At 43.5% G+C, this 18,256-nt stretch overlaps 1 protein-coding gene across 1 annotated transcript; it reads left to right on the plus strand.

The window, feature by feature from the left end:
• The first annotated feature begins 16,307 nt into the window (after positions 1-16,307).
• LOC125548040 (uncharacterized) lies at positions 16,308-17,369 on the plus strand. The gene is made up of 3 exons (XM_048711739.2): positions 16,308-16,439; positions 16,537-16,618; positions 16,721-17,369. The coding sequence occupies exons 1-3, from the start codon at positions 16,434-16,436 to the stop codon at positions 17,137-17,139; spliced, it is 507 nt and encodes a 168-aa protein (XP_048567696.1). The 5' UTR covers positions 16,308-16,433; the 3' UTR covers positions 17,140-17,369.
• Positions 17,370-18,256: the final 887 nt, after the last annotated feature.

The raw sequence follows: 18,256 nt of genomic DNA on the forward strand, positions 1-18,256 counted from the left end.
GGATGCAGTTTTAAACTTAGTTGGTGTATCACCAGGATCTGGAGTAGTACATCAAGAATTTTAAAATGGAGCTCCAGGAAGTCGTATTAGACAAGGAAGTATTTCATGAGGAACTCAGGATCCTGAAGATGAGAGTAGCCAAGCTGGAGGAGCTACAACCTCAAGATACCGGAGAATTGTCAGGAACTGAAGGACAGTATGACCATGGTTCATGTGAAGGATGTTGAAACCCAGAAGTTTGGAATGCCACTCCAGAAATATTAAAGGACGTCACGAGAAACTTTTTGTCAATAGAGAGGATCTGGCAGAAGAAATTGAGAAGGACAAACACGATCGGAAGAAGCCATTGGAGGCATGAACAAGACTTGAAGAGTTTGGCGACGTTGACCTTAGAAGACCAAACCCCTGTTATACACCTACGTTAGATGCGACGATTGTGAGCTGTCATTTGTTTGTTGTTTTTCCGACAGCCACAATAAAATCTGCCTTTTCAAAACTTTTGTTTGCATTGTGTGTATCCCTCTCTATCTCTCTTATCTCACCCCAAAACCCATGGACCTAATAGAGGATGAATGGAGATGAGCTTGTATTTTCGGGACCGATGAGTCAATTGGAGACAGACCGATGGATTCAGAACATGGAGGATCATATGGAGAACAACCCTATAGTCGGAAAGGATATGGCCCAGCATGCTCTTCAATGCTTTGAAAGAGGTGTTGCTACTTGGTGGAGGATGTATCAAACCATCAATGGATGGCAAGGAGTAACCACTTGGAAAGAATTTAAGTTGACCTTGCTAAAGTCTCAGTTTGTGTCCCAGAAATTGAAGCCTTATGGAAAGGATATGAAGAAAACTTATGCATGCAAGCTTTGTGGAGAAATAGGACACAACCATAAAGAACACAAGGATGAATGCCCTAATTGTGAAGGAAGTCACCCAGCTGAAGAATGCCCAACTAGGCAGATCACTTGTTTCTTGGGTGAAGGGACTACCCACTACCCTGCACAGTGTCACATTTACACCATGGTACAAGGAACCATCCAGCAGAAAAAAAGAAGAAATGAAAGGAGCCCTAATGGGAATTTTAAAAGAACCTGCGATGAAGGACGAGGTGGAGGACACACCCAAAGAGGAACCAATTAAACCCTACACCAAGTCTTGCTATTCATGTGGAGAAGAAGGACACATCTCCCAGAATTGTATGAATGGGAATCTAGTAGAATTCCCGACAGAGGAAGTAGAATATGACCCACAGGAAATAGAAGCCATGAATGGCATGGAAAAGTCCAGAAAGAGAAGTAGATTGGATTCCAGGAAGGATCTGAGTCATGTCACCTGTTATGGGTGCAAGGAGTCAGGGCACTACCACAACAATTGCCCAAAAAGGAAGCCAAGGACCCAAGTAGGCTATATAATCACAAGGAAACCTCGAATCTTCCCAGAAGTAATATGTTTCCGTTGTAATGAAGCAGGACACTTTGCCAGAGAATGCCCCAAGGAGAAGGAAACTTGTGCTAGATAGTTGAGTTTGCAACAGAAGAAGTGGAGTAGTAGAAGTGAGAACATTTTTCTTTTATATTGAGGTGGTGAGTTGAGACTTGTAATGGAAAAGCAAGAGATTGTAATCATTGGAGAATGGATAAAGTAGCAACGTTGGTACTGATTTGGATTTTATGAGTTGTTACTCTATGAGGAAAGATGTCGACCATTTTCGATATGAGAAATATGGTCTATGGAAAATTGGAGCCTTTTAAGGGTGGTAGTACCCTGTAAGAACCCTTGACTCTTGGAAAAGATAAGGATACTCCACTGAGTGGATTTCGGACAAAATGAATACGAGTTTTGTCTCGATATGTGTGATACCCCAAGAGTATGTGGGATGAAGTTGGAGACCGTCAGATGTTTGGACCAAATGTGATCAAGGAGTCGGAAGAGAATGTTAAGTTGATTCGAGATAGACTGAAGGTAGCTCAGTCCAGGTAGAAGAGTTATGCAGACTTAAAAAAACGCAAGGAGGTAGTCTATGAAATTGGAGGCAGAGCATGTCTTCATGTGTTCCCCCTGCGAGGAGTTAAATGAATTGGAGTTAAGGTAAAAGTTAGCCCCGAGATTTGTAGGACCATACCGAGTTTTGGAGCGTATGGGAGAAGTGGCCAACAAGCTGGAGTCACCCGAAGGACTTTCAGGAGTTCGTGATGTGTTTCACATTTCCCAGTTGAAGAAGTGCCATGCAGAGATGGCCAATATTCCCATGTAAGGACGCTTGACCCTCGAAAGGAAAATGATGTTCCACGAAGTGGAATATGGACGGCATAAGTATAAGTTTTTATCTCGGTATGAGGGATATCCCACGAGGATGAAGAGATGAAGTACTATTGGATATAAAGGAGGTATGATGTTGGTAATATGGAGCAATGGCAACCCCATGACAAGTCTTAGTACTCACGTCTTAGTTTGGTGTCAATAGAAGGAAGGAAGACAGTACAATTGGATGGATTTAAGAATACTAGGAATTTGGAAGATGGAATAATGATAAGTTGCCCAATGATAAGTTCAAGGATTTCAAGTGACGAGATGGGCCATAACCCACAGGCCCCAGGACCTGCCAAGAAGCAAGCACATTCTTGCTGAAGGAAAAACCCTGGAAATGGATATACCTTTGTCGACAGACGATTTTATAGGAGTTTACGCAAAACCTGAGAGTTTTGAAGGAACGATAGATGGTTGTTTGGCTTGCAGAATCTATGGATTTATCCGAACTTGGTTCGTCGACAAGAGAAATTCTGCAATGCTTGTGAGGATGACCGAGTGTTAGAATGCGAGATTCGCTAAACCATATACAAGGTAATGATTTGGGTGCGGGATGGATTGATCACCATACCGACTTACTCTTATTATTCGCCTTGCTATATGGGATGGTAAATCTGAGTGACTTGCCTATAGTAGAGAGACAACGATATTAAACCTTGTTAAACCTTAGAATGGTATAAGAATTTTTCCCTTGTACACGGCAGCTTTTGCCAACCGTAGGTTATACGGTGAGGATCAACCCAGACCCATTTCCTGCAGGAGAAACCATAAATTGTTGACCACCATGAGATATCGATAGTTGTTTAGTTTTGGCGCCAGACCCGTCAGCTACGAAGACCCAGTCGCGGAATAACCTTACCAAGATGAAAGGATAGAAGAATTGTGGTAAAGGTTATGCCACTACTGGAAGAGCCCAGAGAAGGAATTTGCCGAGAATCTGAGAAAACCGGCCCCGTCAAGAATAAGGATGGAGTATATGAGTATTGATGGGACCGAAACGATATTTTTAAGGGTGGTAGCACCCCAGACCCCGGAGACGATCGATGGATTTTGAGGAGACCCCCAAACCCTAACCTTTTTCTTTCTAGCCTCTCCGAATCTCGAGGACGAGATTCATTTTAAGGGTGGTAGGTTTGTAACATCCCAAAATTCTAAATTTTGGAATGTTATAATAAATAGATAGATTTGATTGATTGTTTGATTGATTGACTGAAAGTGAGTGAGTGAATTCGAAACTCTTTGAAAGTTAAATGAGAGGGAATAAAAGGACTTTCCCAAACTTTCATATTTGCTTTCTGATCTCCATGAATTCAAATTCTTTTCAAACACAAAACCCCGGAGAGAAGATGACATGACTTCTTCCATTTATTTAAATGACAAGGGTTGTTGAAAATATTTGAATTTCATTTGAAAATATTTTCAATTCAGAAACTTTATGCAACTCAATGATTTTCACGAGAGAAGATAAAATGACTTCTTCAAATTATGAAATATGAGTTGGGAGTTTCAAAGGATCAATTTCAAGTCCTTTTGGAATTTATTTTCAATTTGGATTTATTTGAGTTTTATTCAAATTATTTTTCTCCAAAAATAAAATATATGGAAATTAGGGTAACATGATTCCCTACATTAGAAAATTGGAGAAAAAAAATTAATTTGAAATCATTTTGGTATTTTTAAAATGATTTTGTTGGATTTTAATAGACCAGTAGCACTCTTTGAATTATTACAATTTGTGTGTATTTTATTTAATGCTAGAAAAATATTCATGTGGTAGAAAATCTTTTTCTGAAAATTTTGATATATTATATGCCTATATAATATTTTTAGTTTTTATTATTTTTAAGTTCTCTAAAAAAAGGTTTAAAAAAAGAGCTCTCCGCCAAACTGGGCCGGCCCAGCGCCGCGCCGGCCCACACCGGGTCATCCCCGATCTCCAGCGGGAGACCGAACCCCGCACGACCACCGACCGCCGCCGTCTCCTTCCCGGAGTCCGCCTCCGCGCCGCCTTGCCTTGCCCCCTCCCCCACGCCTTCGCCTCCCCTCCCCTCCTATAAATCCGCTCCGGGCCCCGCCTCCTCTCCTCTTTTCCCCGTCGCGCTGCAGCCGGAGATCGCCGCCACCAACCACTGCCGCCGCCGCCCTTTGCTGCTGTTGCCGCGCCGCCGCCGCTGCTGCTGTCCACGCCACCGCCCCGCGCCGCATCTCCTAGCGCCGCCGACGCCGCCGCCTCACGTAGCCGTCGTCGCCTGCACATCGCCGGAGCCGCGCCGCCCTCGCCGGAGATCCGTCGCCGGTTCCTCACCGAAGAACCGCCCCGAACCGGTATAAAACCGCCCCGGTCCGGTTTATTTTCCTTATTCCGGTTTTCGTTTAAAAAAACGGTTTAGTTTTTTTTCTATTTAGAGAACGTTCGCTGGTTAGGTATAGAAAACGAACATTCACCTTTTAGTTTTTTTTCTGTAATTTCGGCCAGGGACCTATCTGTGATGATTTTATTTGCAGAATAGCCCCTGATCTTCAAAACACCGTAACTTTTTACGCGTTAGTCCAAATCCAACGGAACCAACGCCCACTTCTTCGTTATGATCCCCTCTATCCATTAATCCAACTCAAACATGTTTTTGAAAATTTTAAAATTTGAATTAGATCAGATTTGAATTCAAACTTCTTTTGATCATATCTTTTTATCCGTAACTCCGTTTGAGTTGATTCTTTTTGCAAATCGAAGCTCTTGACCTAAACATTCTAATAAGGCCAAATTCACATAATTTTGGTATTGTTAGAAATTGTTTTATGTTGCAAGAGTTATTTGCATGGTTTTGTTGTTTCCGAATCGTCTTCTTTGATCTTTCTGATCTTTTGAGTGATTGCTTATGTGTGGTTACTATTGCTTGCTTACGATAGATTGACCGGAGTGTGACGAGTAGATCTATCAAGAGTTTTGAGTGCGAATCATCTTCATCAACATTGCAGGCAAGTTCACACTTTGATCATACCTTTTTCTACAACCCAGTTTTATTGCATTAGATCAAATCCTCACACATTGCATGATTAGGATCTAATTAAATTGTGGGATGGGAAGTAGATGAGGTAGTACCTATTACCTGTTTATTATCAAACCTTTGGGAGTTACTTCTACGTTGCTTATTATGCCATGCTATGCTAGTAGACGTGGATTGGGTGAGTGATATCCATGACAGATGTGAGATTGATAATTAAGGGTTTATCTAAGGCAGCAACCTAACACACATCTGGGTGGATTGAGGCACCTGGTTATTCTAGGATTGCCTGTCTAGGCACCTGAGTAATCCAGGATTTGCCTGTTTTCTTTGGACCGCCACCCAGGCTCAAAGGGATCATGAGATTATTCATACTAGAAACTTCCGTGTGCAGCCACAAGCCATTATGGGCTCTGGCATAGTTGATTAAGTCGTGCGAACTCTTACGGGTAGACTAGCAGATGTAGGGGAAAGTAGGTGTACCGGTCTACCCACATGTAAGGTGCTAGCGCTTCTGAAAGACTGTGTCTCGGTCATCCGTCTTCTCAAACACCCTGCAGTGCGAGAAACCAAATGGAGGCGATCGAGTCTTGTGGGGAAAAGTGAGCAAACCTCTGCAGAGTGTATAAACTAATCATGATTAGCCGTGTCCCCGGTTATGGACATCTTGAGTATCTAGTACCTGGATTTTCATGTGAATCTCATCACGTTACTTTAAATGAATATTGTTGGGTTTAATGATGTTACTTAATTGGGATTGAGAATGCTGTCAACCATTCTCAATGTTCAACAACCACCAAGATAGTTAAATAAAATTTATTCCTTTGCAGTAGGGAAAAATTGGCTTTACGCAAAACTATAACCATAGAGCTTTTCCACCAGCCAAATATGCATGTAGTGATAGCCATTGTTCATCATTTTCTCTATGGTGTGAATTTGCCAGTACATTCAATGTACTGACCCGTTTCGGGCTGCAACGTCTCATGTTGCAGGTTTATCTTACGACGAGTAAGTGATACGTTAGGGTTACGATTTCTACACTCAACTTTGCCGTTGGTGTTGATGGGAATCCACAACCTTGTTGCTTCCGCTATTTTGGATTTGAGGTAATAGTATTTACGTTACTTTATACATGTGATTTACCTCTGTTATAAATCCTTCGAGTACTGTGTGTGTCAGCATACCGATCCAGGGATGACACTTAAGCACAGAAACTTGATCCCTTCGGGTCAGGTCGCTACATTACTGCATCCGGCTGCTCTTCAACCTCCTCCACATTAACGTGGTTCACCTGTCCCCTGTTGAAAGGGTTCGGCTTCTTCCCAGAGCTTCCATTGCCGTTCTGGCCTTCAGGACATTCATTGGCATAATGTCCGGTCTTCTGACACTTAAAGCAAGTGACTTGGCTCAGGTCTTTCTTGGCTGGGGTTGATGGGTTGGTACGGTTCTGGCCGTTGCTTCCTCCATTACCATTACCATTCTTGGTGCCGTTGTGATTGTGCGAGCTACCTCCTCCATGGATATGCTGAAAATGTCCTCCCGATCTAGGGGTAAATCGTGGCTTCTGTTGAGCTCCTGAATTGTACTTTCCTTGTGCATACTTCCTCTTGCGATTTTCAATTTGCTGCTGCTTCCCTTCAATCATAAGAGCACGATCTACCAACTCCTGGTAGTTGTTGAAGGTTGCTACCATCAACTGCATGCTCAACTCATCATTCAGTCCTTCCAGAAACTTCTCCTGCTTAGCTGCATCCGTAGCAACGTCATCTGGGGCAGAACGTGCTAATTTACTAAAGTCCTCCACATACTGGCCAACTGTCCGTCCTCCTTGGCGCAAGTTGCGAAACTCTCGCTTCTTCAAGGCCATAGCTCCTGCTGAAACATGGGCAGTTCGAAAAGCCTGCTGAAACTGGTCCCATGTGACAGTGTCGACAGGGAAAGTGGCTATGAAATTCTCCCACCATGATGTTGCGGGTCCTTCTAGCTGATGTGCGGTAAACTTCACCTTCTCCGCATCTGTGCATCCTGCTGTGGTCAACTCTCTAGCTGTCTTGCGGAGCCAATCATCTGCTACTATCGGCTCGATGCTACTAGAAAACACCGGCGGATTCAGCCTAAAAAAACGGGCTAAGTGATCAACAGGTGGTGGTGGTGGTGGTGGTGGGTTGTTGTTGTTGTTCCCCTGATTCTGATTCTGGACTAGCAACTGCATCAATGTGTTCTGCTGTTGGATCAACTGGGTGAGCTCCGGTGGGAAGGTAAATCCAGGGTCACGTCTCGGAGGCATCTGAGGATTTAGAAAAGATGAGATTTAATAATAGAGGGGGTCTAAAGAGAAAACACTACCCATATGCACATGAGGCAAAAGCAAACAATTCACTTCATTCAATCAAACAAGGGCATACAATTGATCTAACTATCGCAAAAGTGCTCGGACTACTATATTTACATGGTGGACTACTACTACTGATGAGGTGGTCTACTAGAAATATTCTTCGGTTGCAGACTCCATGATATCTGCTTCGGCTTCATCAACATAGTCATCATCGCTCTCATCTGGGTCCGAGTCGGTGTCGTTGATGATGATGTAGTCTTCCGGGCGAATCTCCTTGGGTTCTTCGTCTTCATCTACTGGTGTAGGGCCTCCCATAAATATCCCGATTTTCATTGTTAGGTCAGCATTCTTATCCACTAATACTTCAATTTCTTCTTCATAATCTTCACGTGTAGCCTTGAGTTCTTCCTCCAGTTCCTTGATTCTTGTCCTTGCCTTCTTCAGGTCTATCATGTCGGCGCACATCTGGTTCTCCTGACGTCGAATGTGCTGGTTTAATTCCTGGATAAAAGCTGCAATTGATCTATCCTTTCTGGTGCTGATCATCTCCCAGTGCTCATCTCGGCGCCCACAAATTTGGTAGATAGTATCCTTGAGATCATTGCGGTAGACTTCTCCAATGCGTCCCATGGCGATGTGAGCTGCCATGCTCTTTCCTAGACTCCAAGTTGGTGCATCAAAAGAAAACTCTATGGGCTCAGTGACTGGCATGAACGTCCATTCCTGGAACTTGAACTTGAATCATCCAGCGCTCTTCTTCAGGTAAGGTGGCGTTGTAGGTTCCGGTGAAGCTTGGTACTCCTATGTTCAGGTATCTAGTGACTTCCTTCAGGTGACGTCCAAAGGGTGTATCTTCATCCAGTTGCGTGAACTTATTCCTTGCATCCGCCATCCTAAAGAGTAGAAAAGATGAGAGGTCAGAAGAGAAGAGAGTGAATAGTGATCTAGGTCTTTAGCTTAATGGTCGTGTCCTATAGTCAGCGTGTGCTCTGATACCATCTTTGTAGCGACCAGACCTCAAATAGTCTGATCTCTGTGCTCAGGTGTCATTCCTGGATCGGTAATGCTGACACCACACAGTACTTGAAGGATTTATAACAGAGTAGCAATCACACACTTATTACATCGAGTGTCTCAATAGAGAACTTATTATAATAAATATGGCTTAAGGCCATCTAGTAACGATAACAGCGGAAGGCTTGGAAGATAAGTGAGTCCATCAACTCCAACGGCATCACTGAGTATAGAACCACGACCTAAAACCTTAATCGTCGTCTGAAAAATCTGCAACATTAACGTTGCAGCCCGAAAATGGGTCAGCACATGGAATATGCTGGCAAGGTAACACATAGAGAGTAATGGAATGAAACAGCTATACTATATGCATATTTGGCTGGTGGAAAGCTCTATGGTTACTGTTTTGCGTAAAGCTAATTTTTCCCTACTGCAAAGGAATAAATTTTATTTAACTATCATGGTAGTTGTTAAACATTGAGAATGGTTGACATCATTCTCAATCCCAATTAAGCATCATCATTAAACAAAACCCATCAAAATTAAATTTTAGAGTAACATGATGAGATTCACATGATAATCCAAGTACTAGATACTCAAGATGTCCATAACCGAGGACACGGCTAACCATGATTAGTTTATACACTCTCCAGAGGTTTGCACACTTTTCCCCACAAGACTCGATCGCCTCCGTTTGGTTTCTTGCACTACACGGTGTTTGAGAAACGGATGACCGAGACATAGTCTTTCAGAAGCGCTAGCACCTTACGATGGATAGACCGTTACACCTACTTTCCCCTACATCTGCTAGTCTACCCTGTAAGAGTTCGCACGACTTAATCAACTATGCTAGAGCCCATAATAGCTTGTGGCTGCACACAGAAGTTTCTAGTATGAAAAATCTCATGATCCCTTTGGGCCTGGGTGGCGGTCCATAAAGAAAAACAGGCAATCCTGGAATACCCAGGTACCTCAATCCACCCAGATGTGTGTTTAAGTTTCCACCTTAGATAAACCATTAATTAACAAACTCACATCTGTCATGGATATCACTCACCAATCCACGTCTACTAGCATAGCATGGCATAATAGGCAAACATAGAAGTAACTCCCAAAGGTTTGATAATACAACAGGTAATAGGTACTACATCAACTACTTCCCGTCCCACAATTTAATTAGATCCTAATCATGCAATGTTTGAGGATTGATCTAATGCAATAAAACTGGGTAGTAGGAGGTATGATCAGAGTGTTACTTGCCTTACTGATGATCCGCGAAACCTAGAGATTCGAAGTAACAGGCGGCGCACTCCGGGTATTCTATCGCAGAAAAACAAACAAGCATACAATAAGTATTCATCTAATGCACAAGTAAAACTCAAATAAGAGATCTAACCAGAAAGTTCAACTTAAGAACTCCGGTTTGCAAAAAGAATCAAATCAAACGAAGCAACGAAAGTCAAACGGCAAAAGAAACAGGCTTCGTTTACTATTCTGGATCTAGGGCAATTTTTACAGTGGCAAAAACTTGTTTAAGTTGGTTAAACGGATAGAGGGTTTCGAGACGAAACTCCAGGCGCTTGAATCACCTGATTCTGATAAACGAGCGAAAAGTTATACTAAAACGAAAATCGGATCAGGAATCATGATCAGAAAAATCGCGGATTTAATCCGAGAAAAGAAAAACGACGAACGTTCGCTAGAACGAACGAACAAACGCTCGCTATTTAAATAAATCGGAAAAACCGATCTATTTAAAAAACCGAAACAAAAAAACAAACAAAACCGTCGGAAAAACCGAACGGTTTTTCAGAAAAAAAACGGCGTCTAAAAAAAACTACCCCGCAACTCCGGCGAGGCTCCGGCGGCGGCGGCGCTAGGGCGGCGGGGCGGCACGCTAGGGTTTGGGGAGGTCCCGGGCTGGGCTTCCCGACTTATAAAGCCTGGACGGGCCTAGTGTCCGGGTCGGACACGGCCCGTAGGTCGGTTGCATTTTTTTTAATTAATTCCGCGCAAAAAAACAAATAAAAGAAATACTAAATGGACTCCAAAAATCCCGAAATAAAATTTTCCCGGCTTCTAAAATCAAGACGCACAAGGTGGACATTTATTTGGGGCCTAAATGCAATTTTGGAAAATGCACATTTTTCCTAAATTCAAATAAAATATCGAAAAACTCCGAAATAAAATATTATTTGATTTTATTATTAAATCCTCAATATTTCTTTATTTTGGGAAAGTCATTTTATTCCCTCTCTCATATTTTTGTAATAGAAATAATTGATGATAAAATAATTAAAATCAAATGATCCTATTCTCAAAATTTGAGAAAACTCAAATATGAAAATAACGAAATCCCCAACTCTCTCCGTGGGTCCTTGAGTTGCGTAGAATTTCTAGGATCAAAACCAAAAGCAAATAAATTATGATATGCAATGATGATCTAATGTATAACATTCCAAATTGAAAATTTGGGATGTTACAGGTAGTCCCTAGAGGCATTGGTCAGTCCATTACAAAAGATATCAAGTATTTCATTTTTCTTAAGAGGGTGACCAGGAAAAGCATTAAGTAATTGGAGCAGGCTCCCCCAAGCTTGAGGGAGATTCTCTTCTTCAAATTGCACAAAATTAAATATTTCCTGTAAGGCAGCTTGTTTTTTATGAGCTGGAAAATATTTTTCAGAGAAGTAGTATATCATATACTAGGGACTACGCACAACAACCAGGAGTAAGAGTATTAAACCATGATTTAGCATCACCCTTTAATGAGAAAGGAAACAACTTAAGAATATAGTGGTAGCGAATCTTTTCCTCATGAGCAAATAGGGTGGCAATGTCATGCAATTTAGTAAGGTGTGCCACAATAGTTTCAGTTTTATAACCATGAAAATGATCGAATTCCACCAAAGTAATTAATTCAGGGTCCATGGGGAATTCATAATCCTTATCGGTAACAAAGATAGGAGAAGTAGCAAATTTAGGATTGTATTTCATTTTCTATATCATAGCTTTTTTTCTTTCAGCTTACTCGGCAATTTCTTAATGTCATCTCTATCACTACAAGCAAGAAATTCTCTAGTTATCTCCCTATCCATAACATAACCCTCGAGTATCTTAGGCATTTCAATTAACTCTAGTAGGAGAGCTAGGCATAATAGGTGAATCATAATTTTCATTAGTTTCAGCATTCTCAAGTTCTTTAGCTTTAGCAAGTTGTTCATCAAGAAATTCATCTAGTGGCACAGTTTTATCAAGTAGAATACTAGCATCATCATATGTTTCATTTATAGAAGAAGTAGCATCATGAATTACTTGCGACATATTAGATTGAATAACAGGTGGTGGTGTCGCAAGCCTACTTAAAATAGAAGGTGAATCAAGTGTAGAGTGTGATGGCAATTCCTTACCTCCCCTCATCTTAGAGGGTACGATTTTGGTCTTAGCGCCTTTCAGATTCTTAATAGTGATCAACAGATATAATTCCCAAGTGACTCAACAAATAGAGCTATGCTCCCGGCAACGGCGCTACAAAAAGGACTTGATAACCCACAAGTATAGGGAATCGTGACAGTCTTTGAGGGTAGTATTTCACCCAAATTTGTTGATTTGACATAAGGGGAGCCAAAGAATATTTATGAGCCTTAGCAGTTGAGTTGTCAATTCAACCACACCTAGGAAATTATATTTCTGCAGCAAATTCTTTAGTAGCATAGTAGTTTGATAGTTTTGATAGTAGCAGTAACAGGAACAGTAATAGAAGCAGTTTGTGATGATTGTAATAGCAGCAGCAACAGTAACTTAGCACAGATCAATATGAGAAAAACGTAGGAATTGGGTCAGTGATGGATATTTGTCTTGGATGATATTCATCATATAACAGTCACAACCTAGAGCGATACACAATAGCTCCAGTTCATCAATTCAACGTAGGCATGTATTCTGTATATAGTCATACGTGCTTATAATAAGAACTTGCATGACATCTTTTATCCAACCCTCTTGTGACAGGGGGTCCACAAGGAAACTAAGGGATATCAAGGCCTACTTTTAATAGAGAACCGGAACAAAGCATTAACACATGGTGAATACATGAACTCCTCAAATTACAGTCATCCCCGGAGAGTATCCCAATTATTGTCGTGGCCGGAGAATTAGAAGGGGGATATTAAAACCACACTGGGCTTCTAATTATCAGGATTAGAGAGGATCTAGATCTAGCTCAAATTGGGTCAACTAGAACTAAAACTAAAACTAGAGAACTAGAGGAGGCTCCAAAAACTTGTATATCCAAAGGTCAAAATCCTCTAGTATATACAGGTTGGAGGGAGGGGAGGGTGCGCCACAAGGGAGGAAGGTTTCCCTTCCCCCTTGCACCGGCCAAGGAGGGGGAACTCCGTCCAATTTAGCCTCGCCCCTTCCTTCTCCATGAAGAAAGGGGCCTCCTCCCTATTGGGCCCAATACTCTTTCCACCTCTTGGCCTTTTAAGGCCCGTTGATATTTAATTAAATGTAAAAGCCTCCTAACTATTATTAGAGCTTTTTATTATTAATTTAACATCTCCAAAAACATTTTCCACCTGTATATTATTTATCGGTAATACCCGGTATTACCCGATAAAGCCGAAAACTCTTCCAGTGACCCCGAAACGCTTCTGGTTCCTCTCGAAACTATTTTGAATATTAATGACACTATTTCATAAATATTTCCTCATTACTCATATCTCAGCAGATCATGATTACCTTAAGCTTGTGACCCTATAGGTTCGGTAAAACATAGACATGAACAAAACCCCTTTCGTCCAATGATCGATAGCGGAACCGTGGACGTCCATCGATCCCTATGAGTACACGAATGATATTCGAGTGAACCTTTGGTTATCATGTGTGTATTCCCTTTGCTTTGTGATAATTTACAAAACCCGAGGTGAGATATATCAGTATCCTCTTGAGTCATTCGCATGCTCATTATACTGGTCTCCTCGTTACCGGTTTCGTTCTTCTTTATCGTTGAAATGTTCCGGCATCCCCGTGACCTAGTCGCCTGTGTCAGGATAGACGATGATGGATGTCGTCACGGCGAGCAGGCCCCAAAAATATCTCTCCATCATCGGAGGAGCAAATCCCACTCTTGAGCTATCTAGCCCCTTGTCAAACTTTTCGATGAACCTATCAGTTGTCATTATGATCACCGTGTTACAGATGATGTTTGGGCAACCCCAAAGTTCATCGTATAGTAAGAAGTGAGTACGATACTCTCATGGTCTAAGAAACTAAAGCATATGTTAACTTGTGACGAAAGCATCTCAAAGTATAACAATCGAGTTTGGGGCAATTCAATATGATCATTCTTCTAACTTCATATTCTCAAAGTTGTTTTGGGGCTATCGTTACACTTAAGATATCTCAATATCTAGAAAACATGATCACAAATAACCCTTGAGCTAGTCTTAGAGGAGAGACTAGGAATCAGATTTTACTGTTTATCATTCCACACGTGCATATGAGTTTTCCACTTAATTGCATATTCCAGGATCACAACAGCTATAGCATAGAATATAAACTCTTAATTATAAACATGGAAATATAATAATACAATATTGTTGCCTCTAGGGCATATTTTCAATAGTTCGTCACTGGGACAACTACTAAACTATCTTTTTATCCTTAGTGGTAGTCACGGGAGAATGGAGGCGCGAGAGGTGCTTGAAACAGAGCCCTGCGTCTTCCTTCCGAAGACGAGGAGGCTCTCTAAGGCCTAGCTGGCAGCACAGCCAGTCAAACCCTCATCCTTTCAGCATGAATGTGTGTCCAGCCATCTGCGGTGACTCAAGCCCATGGTATCCCATCCCTTCTCGTGCAGGGCACAACATGAGTAGAGCTCCCCTATTCAATGTTGCAGGTGACATCAATGTTGGCAAATGGGGTGGCGATGTCTGAGGAGAGGCGGGTTGGCTTTAAGCAGTGGTTGGGGGTCATGAATGCGGAGGCAAGCGAGTCAGCAACCTCGGTTTCAAGGGACGGCGCAGGGATGTACGGTGACAAAGTAGATGATGTGGCTTGGGTCTGGATCTGGCTTCCAGGCTCATGCAGAACTGTCACATTGATGAGGCTCGAAGAGGCAATAACATCGCGCTACGGAGTGAGAGGAACCAAGGGTGCATGGGGATAGGATGGTCGGCTAGAATGGTAGAGAAGGCAGATGACGTGGTGGAGGGAGAGGTCGCAGCGGTGGTGGGAGCTGGGGCGGGCGTCGCGAGAGTCATACTTGTCTCACATGCATTGGTCTTGATCTATCTTTAGGACATGTTATCTCCATGTCAGCACCCAGTCACGGTAAACCAGTCAGGGACGGTTTTTGGCTAGTATTGGATTGTTTAGGGGGTAAGGGATAGTAAAATGGAGTTTTTCTACCTCTAATTCATCGGGTATTGTTTATTCTAATATATGGAGCACAAAGAGTGGTGGCGTGTCACTATTGTCGGCCCACTGGGCCACAAGCCGGCAGACCAAGAGTGCACCGTTGACTTTGCGCACAAAACTAAGAATCCCACTCAGATTAGGCTATATCAGATTCCATTTTATATGCCTACAAGTTTCTGGTAATACTACCTTTCAGATATAGTTTTATATTATTTTTTGGCAAAGATATAGTTTGAGGGCATCTCCAAAGTGGACCCTCAAACCTTCATTATATATCTAGACCACAGTGTCCGGACCACTTTTGACATTCAACGAGGGCCCATATATGTTCGTTAGCAGTTCGGACGTACGGATTCTGGTATCCTAGCAACAAACGTGAGGGGCTTTGCGGGAGTCCGAACATGCACTTGACCAACACAAAGCCTCCCGCGTGGTCCTTGTCTCTTTTCTCTCTTCACATGCATGCTCCCCTCTCATCTCTCTTTCCTCTCATCTGGACACCACATCATAATATCTCATTACATCCATGGCCCCTATCTACTCTTTATCCCCCAACCGGACTATTTCGTGAATAGCCTTCAATGGCTCTCTCCCGTATCATGTATGTGGACCACGTCCGAACATAGAAACAGACATTTGCCATGCTCATTTGCGGGTCAGCAATGTAAATGCCCTTATATGTTTGCCCTCACATCTCGGCCAGTTTGGATTTTAAGCCATTGTGCATAACAGGGTCATCTAGTCGGCATAAGAAGAAAGAAGTTTTGAAGGCTTGTGGAGCACATCAGCGGTGGTCCATGAAGTTTTGGTTTGACTACAACGACAAAGTGGCAACTGCTTCCAACCTTCCCGTGGAATTTGTTTAAGTTGGTCACTTGGTATCACCTACACTGTCGAGTGCTAACTGGTCCCCGTCTTAGAAGAAAATTAAAAAACCAACAGGTCGGTAGCTCAAACCAGTCTCCGCCGTCGACCACAGTGAACCCCCGCGTTCAACGTCCGAGATTTATCGCCCTTCGAGGCTTCGACCGTAGCAAGTCTGTTGGCAGTAGAATTAAGTGACGTGCTGATCTGATCAGCCGCAATATACAAATCGCCACGCCGTGTTTGCTGGTCACTTGGATGCTTTGCCACGAATCCACGGTAAAAAAAATTAGGATGGACTACGGAGGTGGGGCACGCGTAGTTGCCATGAAACTCGACTGGCTGGAATCTTTGGCCGTACGGCATACATTACTGCCACTGCTGCAATATATAAGGCCAGCAAACGCGCGCTGCTCACCCATAAACCGCTCCTGGTCCATTGCTTAACACACAGTACTCAGCTGAGAATCGAGTCCGGCGACAATATGAGGGTACGGGTTCTGTTTACTTGCAATATCTTTCGAAATTTTGTGTGGATTCTGCTTCATTGGTCTATTTTTGATCGATTTCTGCTTGGTGTTGTTGCAGACGGAGATGGTGATCAGGATGCACGCGAGCTCCGACAAGGGCCAGCACTCCAAGGCCATGAAGATCGCGGCGGCAATCGACGGTACGCAGCAACCCCCGTATACAAATTCCTCTGTTCTTGACGAGACTCCTCTGCAATTGCTCAATGCGTCTGAGTTCTGACATATGTGGCGGATTCGACCAGGAGTGGAGTCGGTGACGCTGGCGGGGGAGGGGCGGAACCTGCTGCGGGTGGTCGGCGAGGGCGTCGACTCCAACCACCTCACCAGCAGGCTGCGGCGGAAGGTGGGCCACGCCGACATCGTCGAGCTGCGCACCCTGCAGGCGGGCCGCGGCTACGCGAGCGCCACCAACGCTGCCGCCGGAGCCGGCTACCACTCTTCGCAGGCCGCGGGCGCGGGCGAACGCGGGGACGCTGCCGCCTATGGGGGGTACAACAGTTACACTACGGCCGGCTACTTGCCGGTGGCCGCCGATCAGTACCACCGCCAGCAGCAGCAGCCGTCGTACGAGTACGAGTACTACCCGCCGGCGCCGTACCCTGCCACCGTCGTCCACCACGAGTACACGACCGGCGATCCGACCGGCTGCTCCATCATGTAGCGCCACCAGTGGTAGCTCTCGGTTCGGCGATTCTGTTTTTTTTTTTGTCACTGCGTTCATTTTTCTTTGTTTTTCTTTTGTTGGGGAGTGCACTGTATCGTGTGTTCGTGTGTGTAGTGCGATCCATCGGGGCCAATTTTTGCCGGCCCTCGTTGGATCTGTAATTTCTTAGTCAAATGGGTGCCTGGACGATGTCAAACCGAGACGTGGAGTGCGAATTGTTTTTTTTAGATGGAGGCAAAAGCTTTGCCTTATGCATTAATTAAGAAGAGAATAGAGTTTTTTCTTTACAACACACACCCTTTACGTGACATGGCAATTACTCTCGCAAAATAAAAGACCTTAACTTCTTTGCCCCGGCGGTGATCCAAAGGCTTGCTTCGGCCACAATGGAGTTGAGCAGAATTGGTGGAGGAGCGCTCTTGTGCCGAAATACTCTTGCGTTTCTCTCGTTCCAGATTACCCATGACACGAGCATGGTAATCGACGCCTTGGCCTTCCTGTCCATAGTGCCGACGTCGCATGTACTCACCCACCAGCTCTCAACTGAGTCCATCAAGTGCTATGAGGTTGTGTCCATGTCATCAATGCCAAATCTCTGAATGACCAACCTCCAGAGCCTCAGAGAGTAGCGGCACTTGAAGAGGAGATGTGGCCCACATTCCTGCACGCCCTTGCACAATGGACAAGGACCGCAATTTGGCCACCCTCGCTTGGCCAACCGGTCGGCAGTCCAAATTCTGTCCTGAATCGCAAGCCAAGCAAAAAACTTCATTTTCGGTGGCGCCCAGGCCTTCCAAACCATTTGGTCCATGGGGAAAGAACCAGGCCCAAAATGTTTTGGTTCTATGCATTGAATTGTCATATTTTATCACATAGGAGTATTTTTTTGTCAAGCTTGTCTAATATTAGTTTAATGAAGAGCCACAAGTTGACAAGCCTAAGAGATTTTTGCCACACATTTTGTGTCCAAACGCCACGAATTTTTGCACGCACATAGCTTGGATGTAAATATAAAAAAAACCAGAATGTTGTTGACGTTTTTCTATTTTTAAGAATTTTACTGTTCATGGGTAGGAGCATCTGACCACCCTTTCCCCTTGGTACTGGCTTGTTT

Source organism: Triticum urartu, chromosome 3A (genome assembly GCF_056163025.1).
Source record: "Triticum urartu cultivar PI428250 chromosome 3A, HENAU_Tu73, whole genome shotgun sequence".
Lineage (NCBI taxonomy): Eukaryota > Viridiplantae > Streptophyta > Magnoliopsida > Poales > Poaceae > Triticum > Triticum urartu.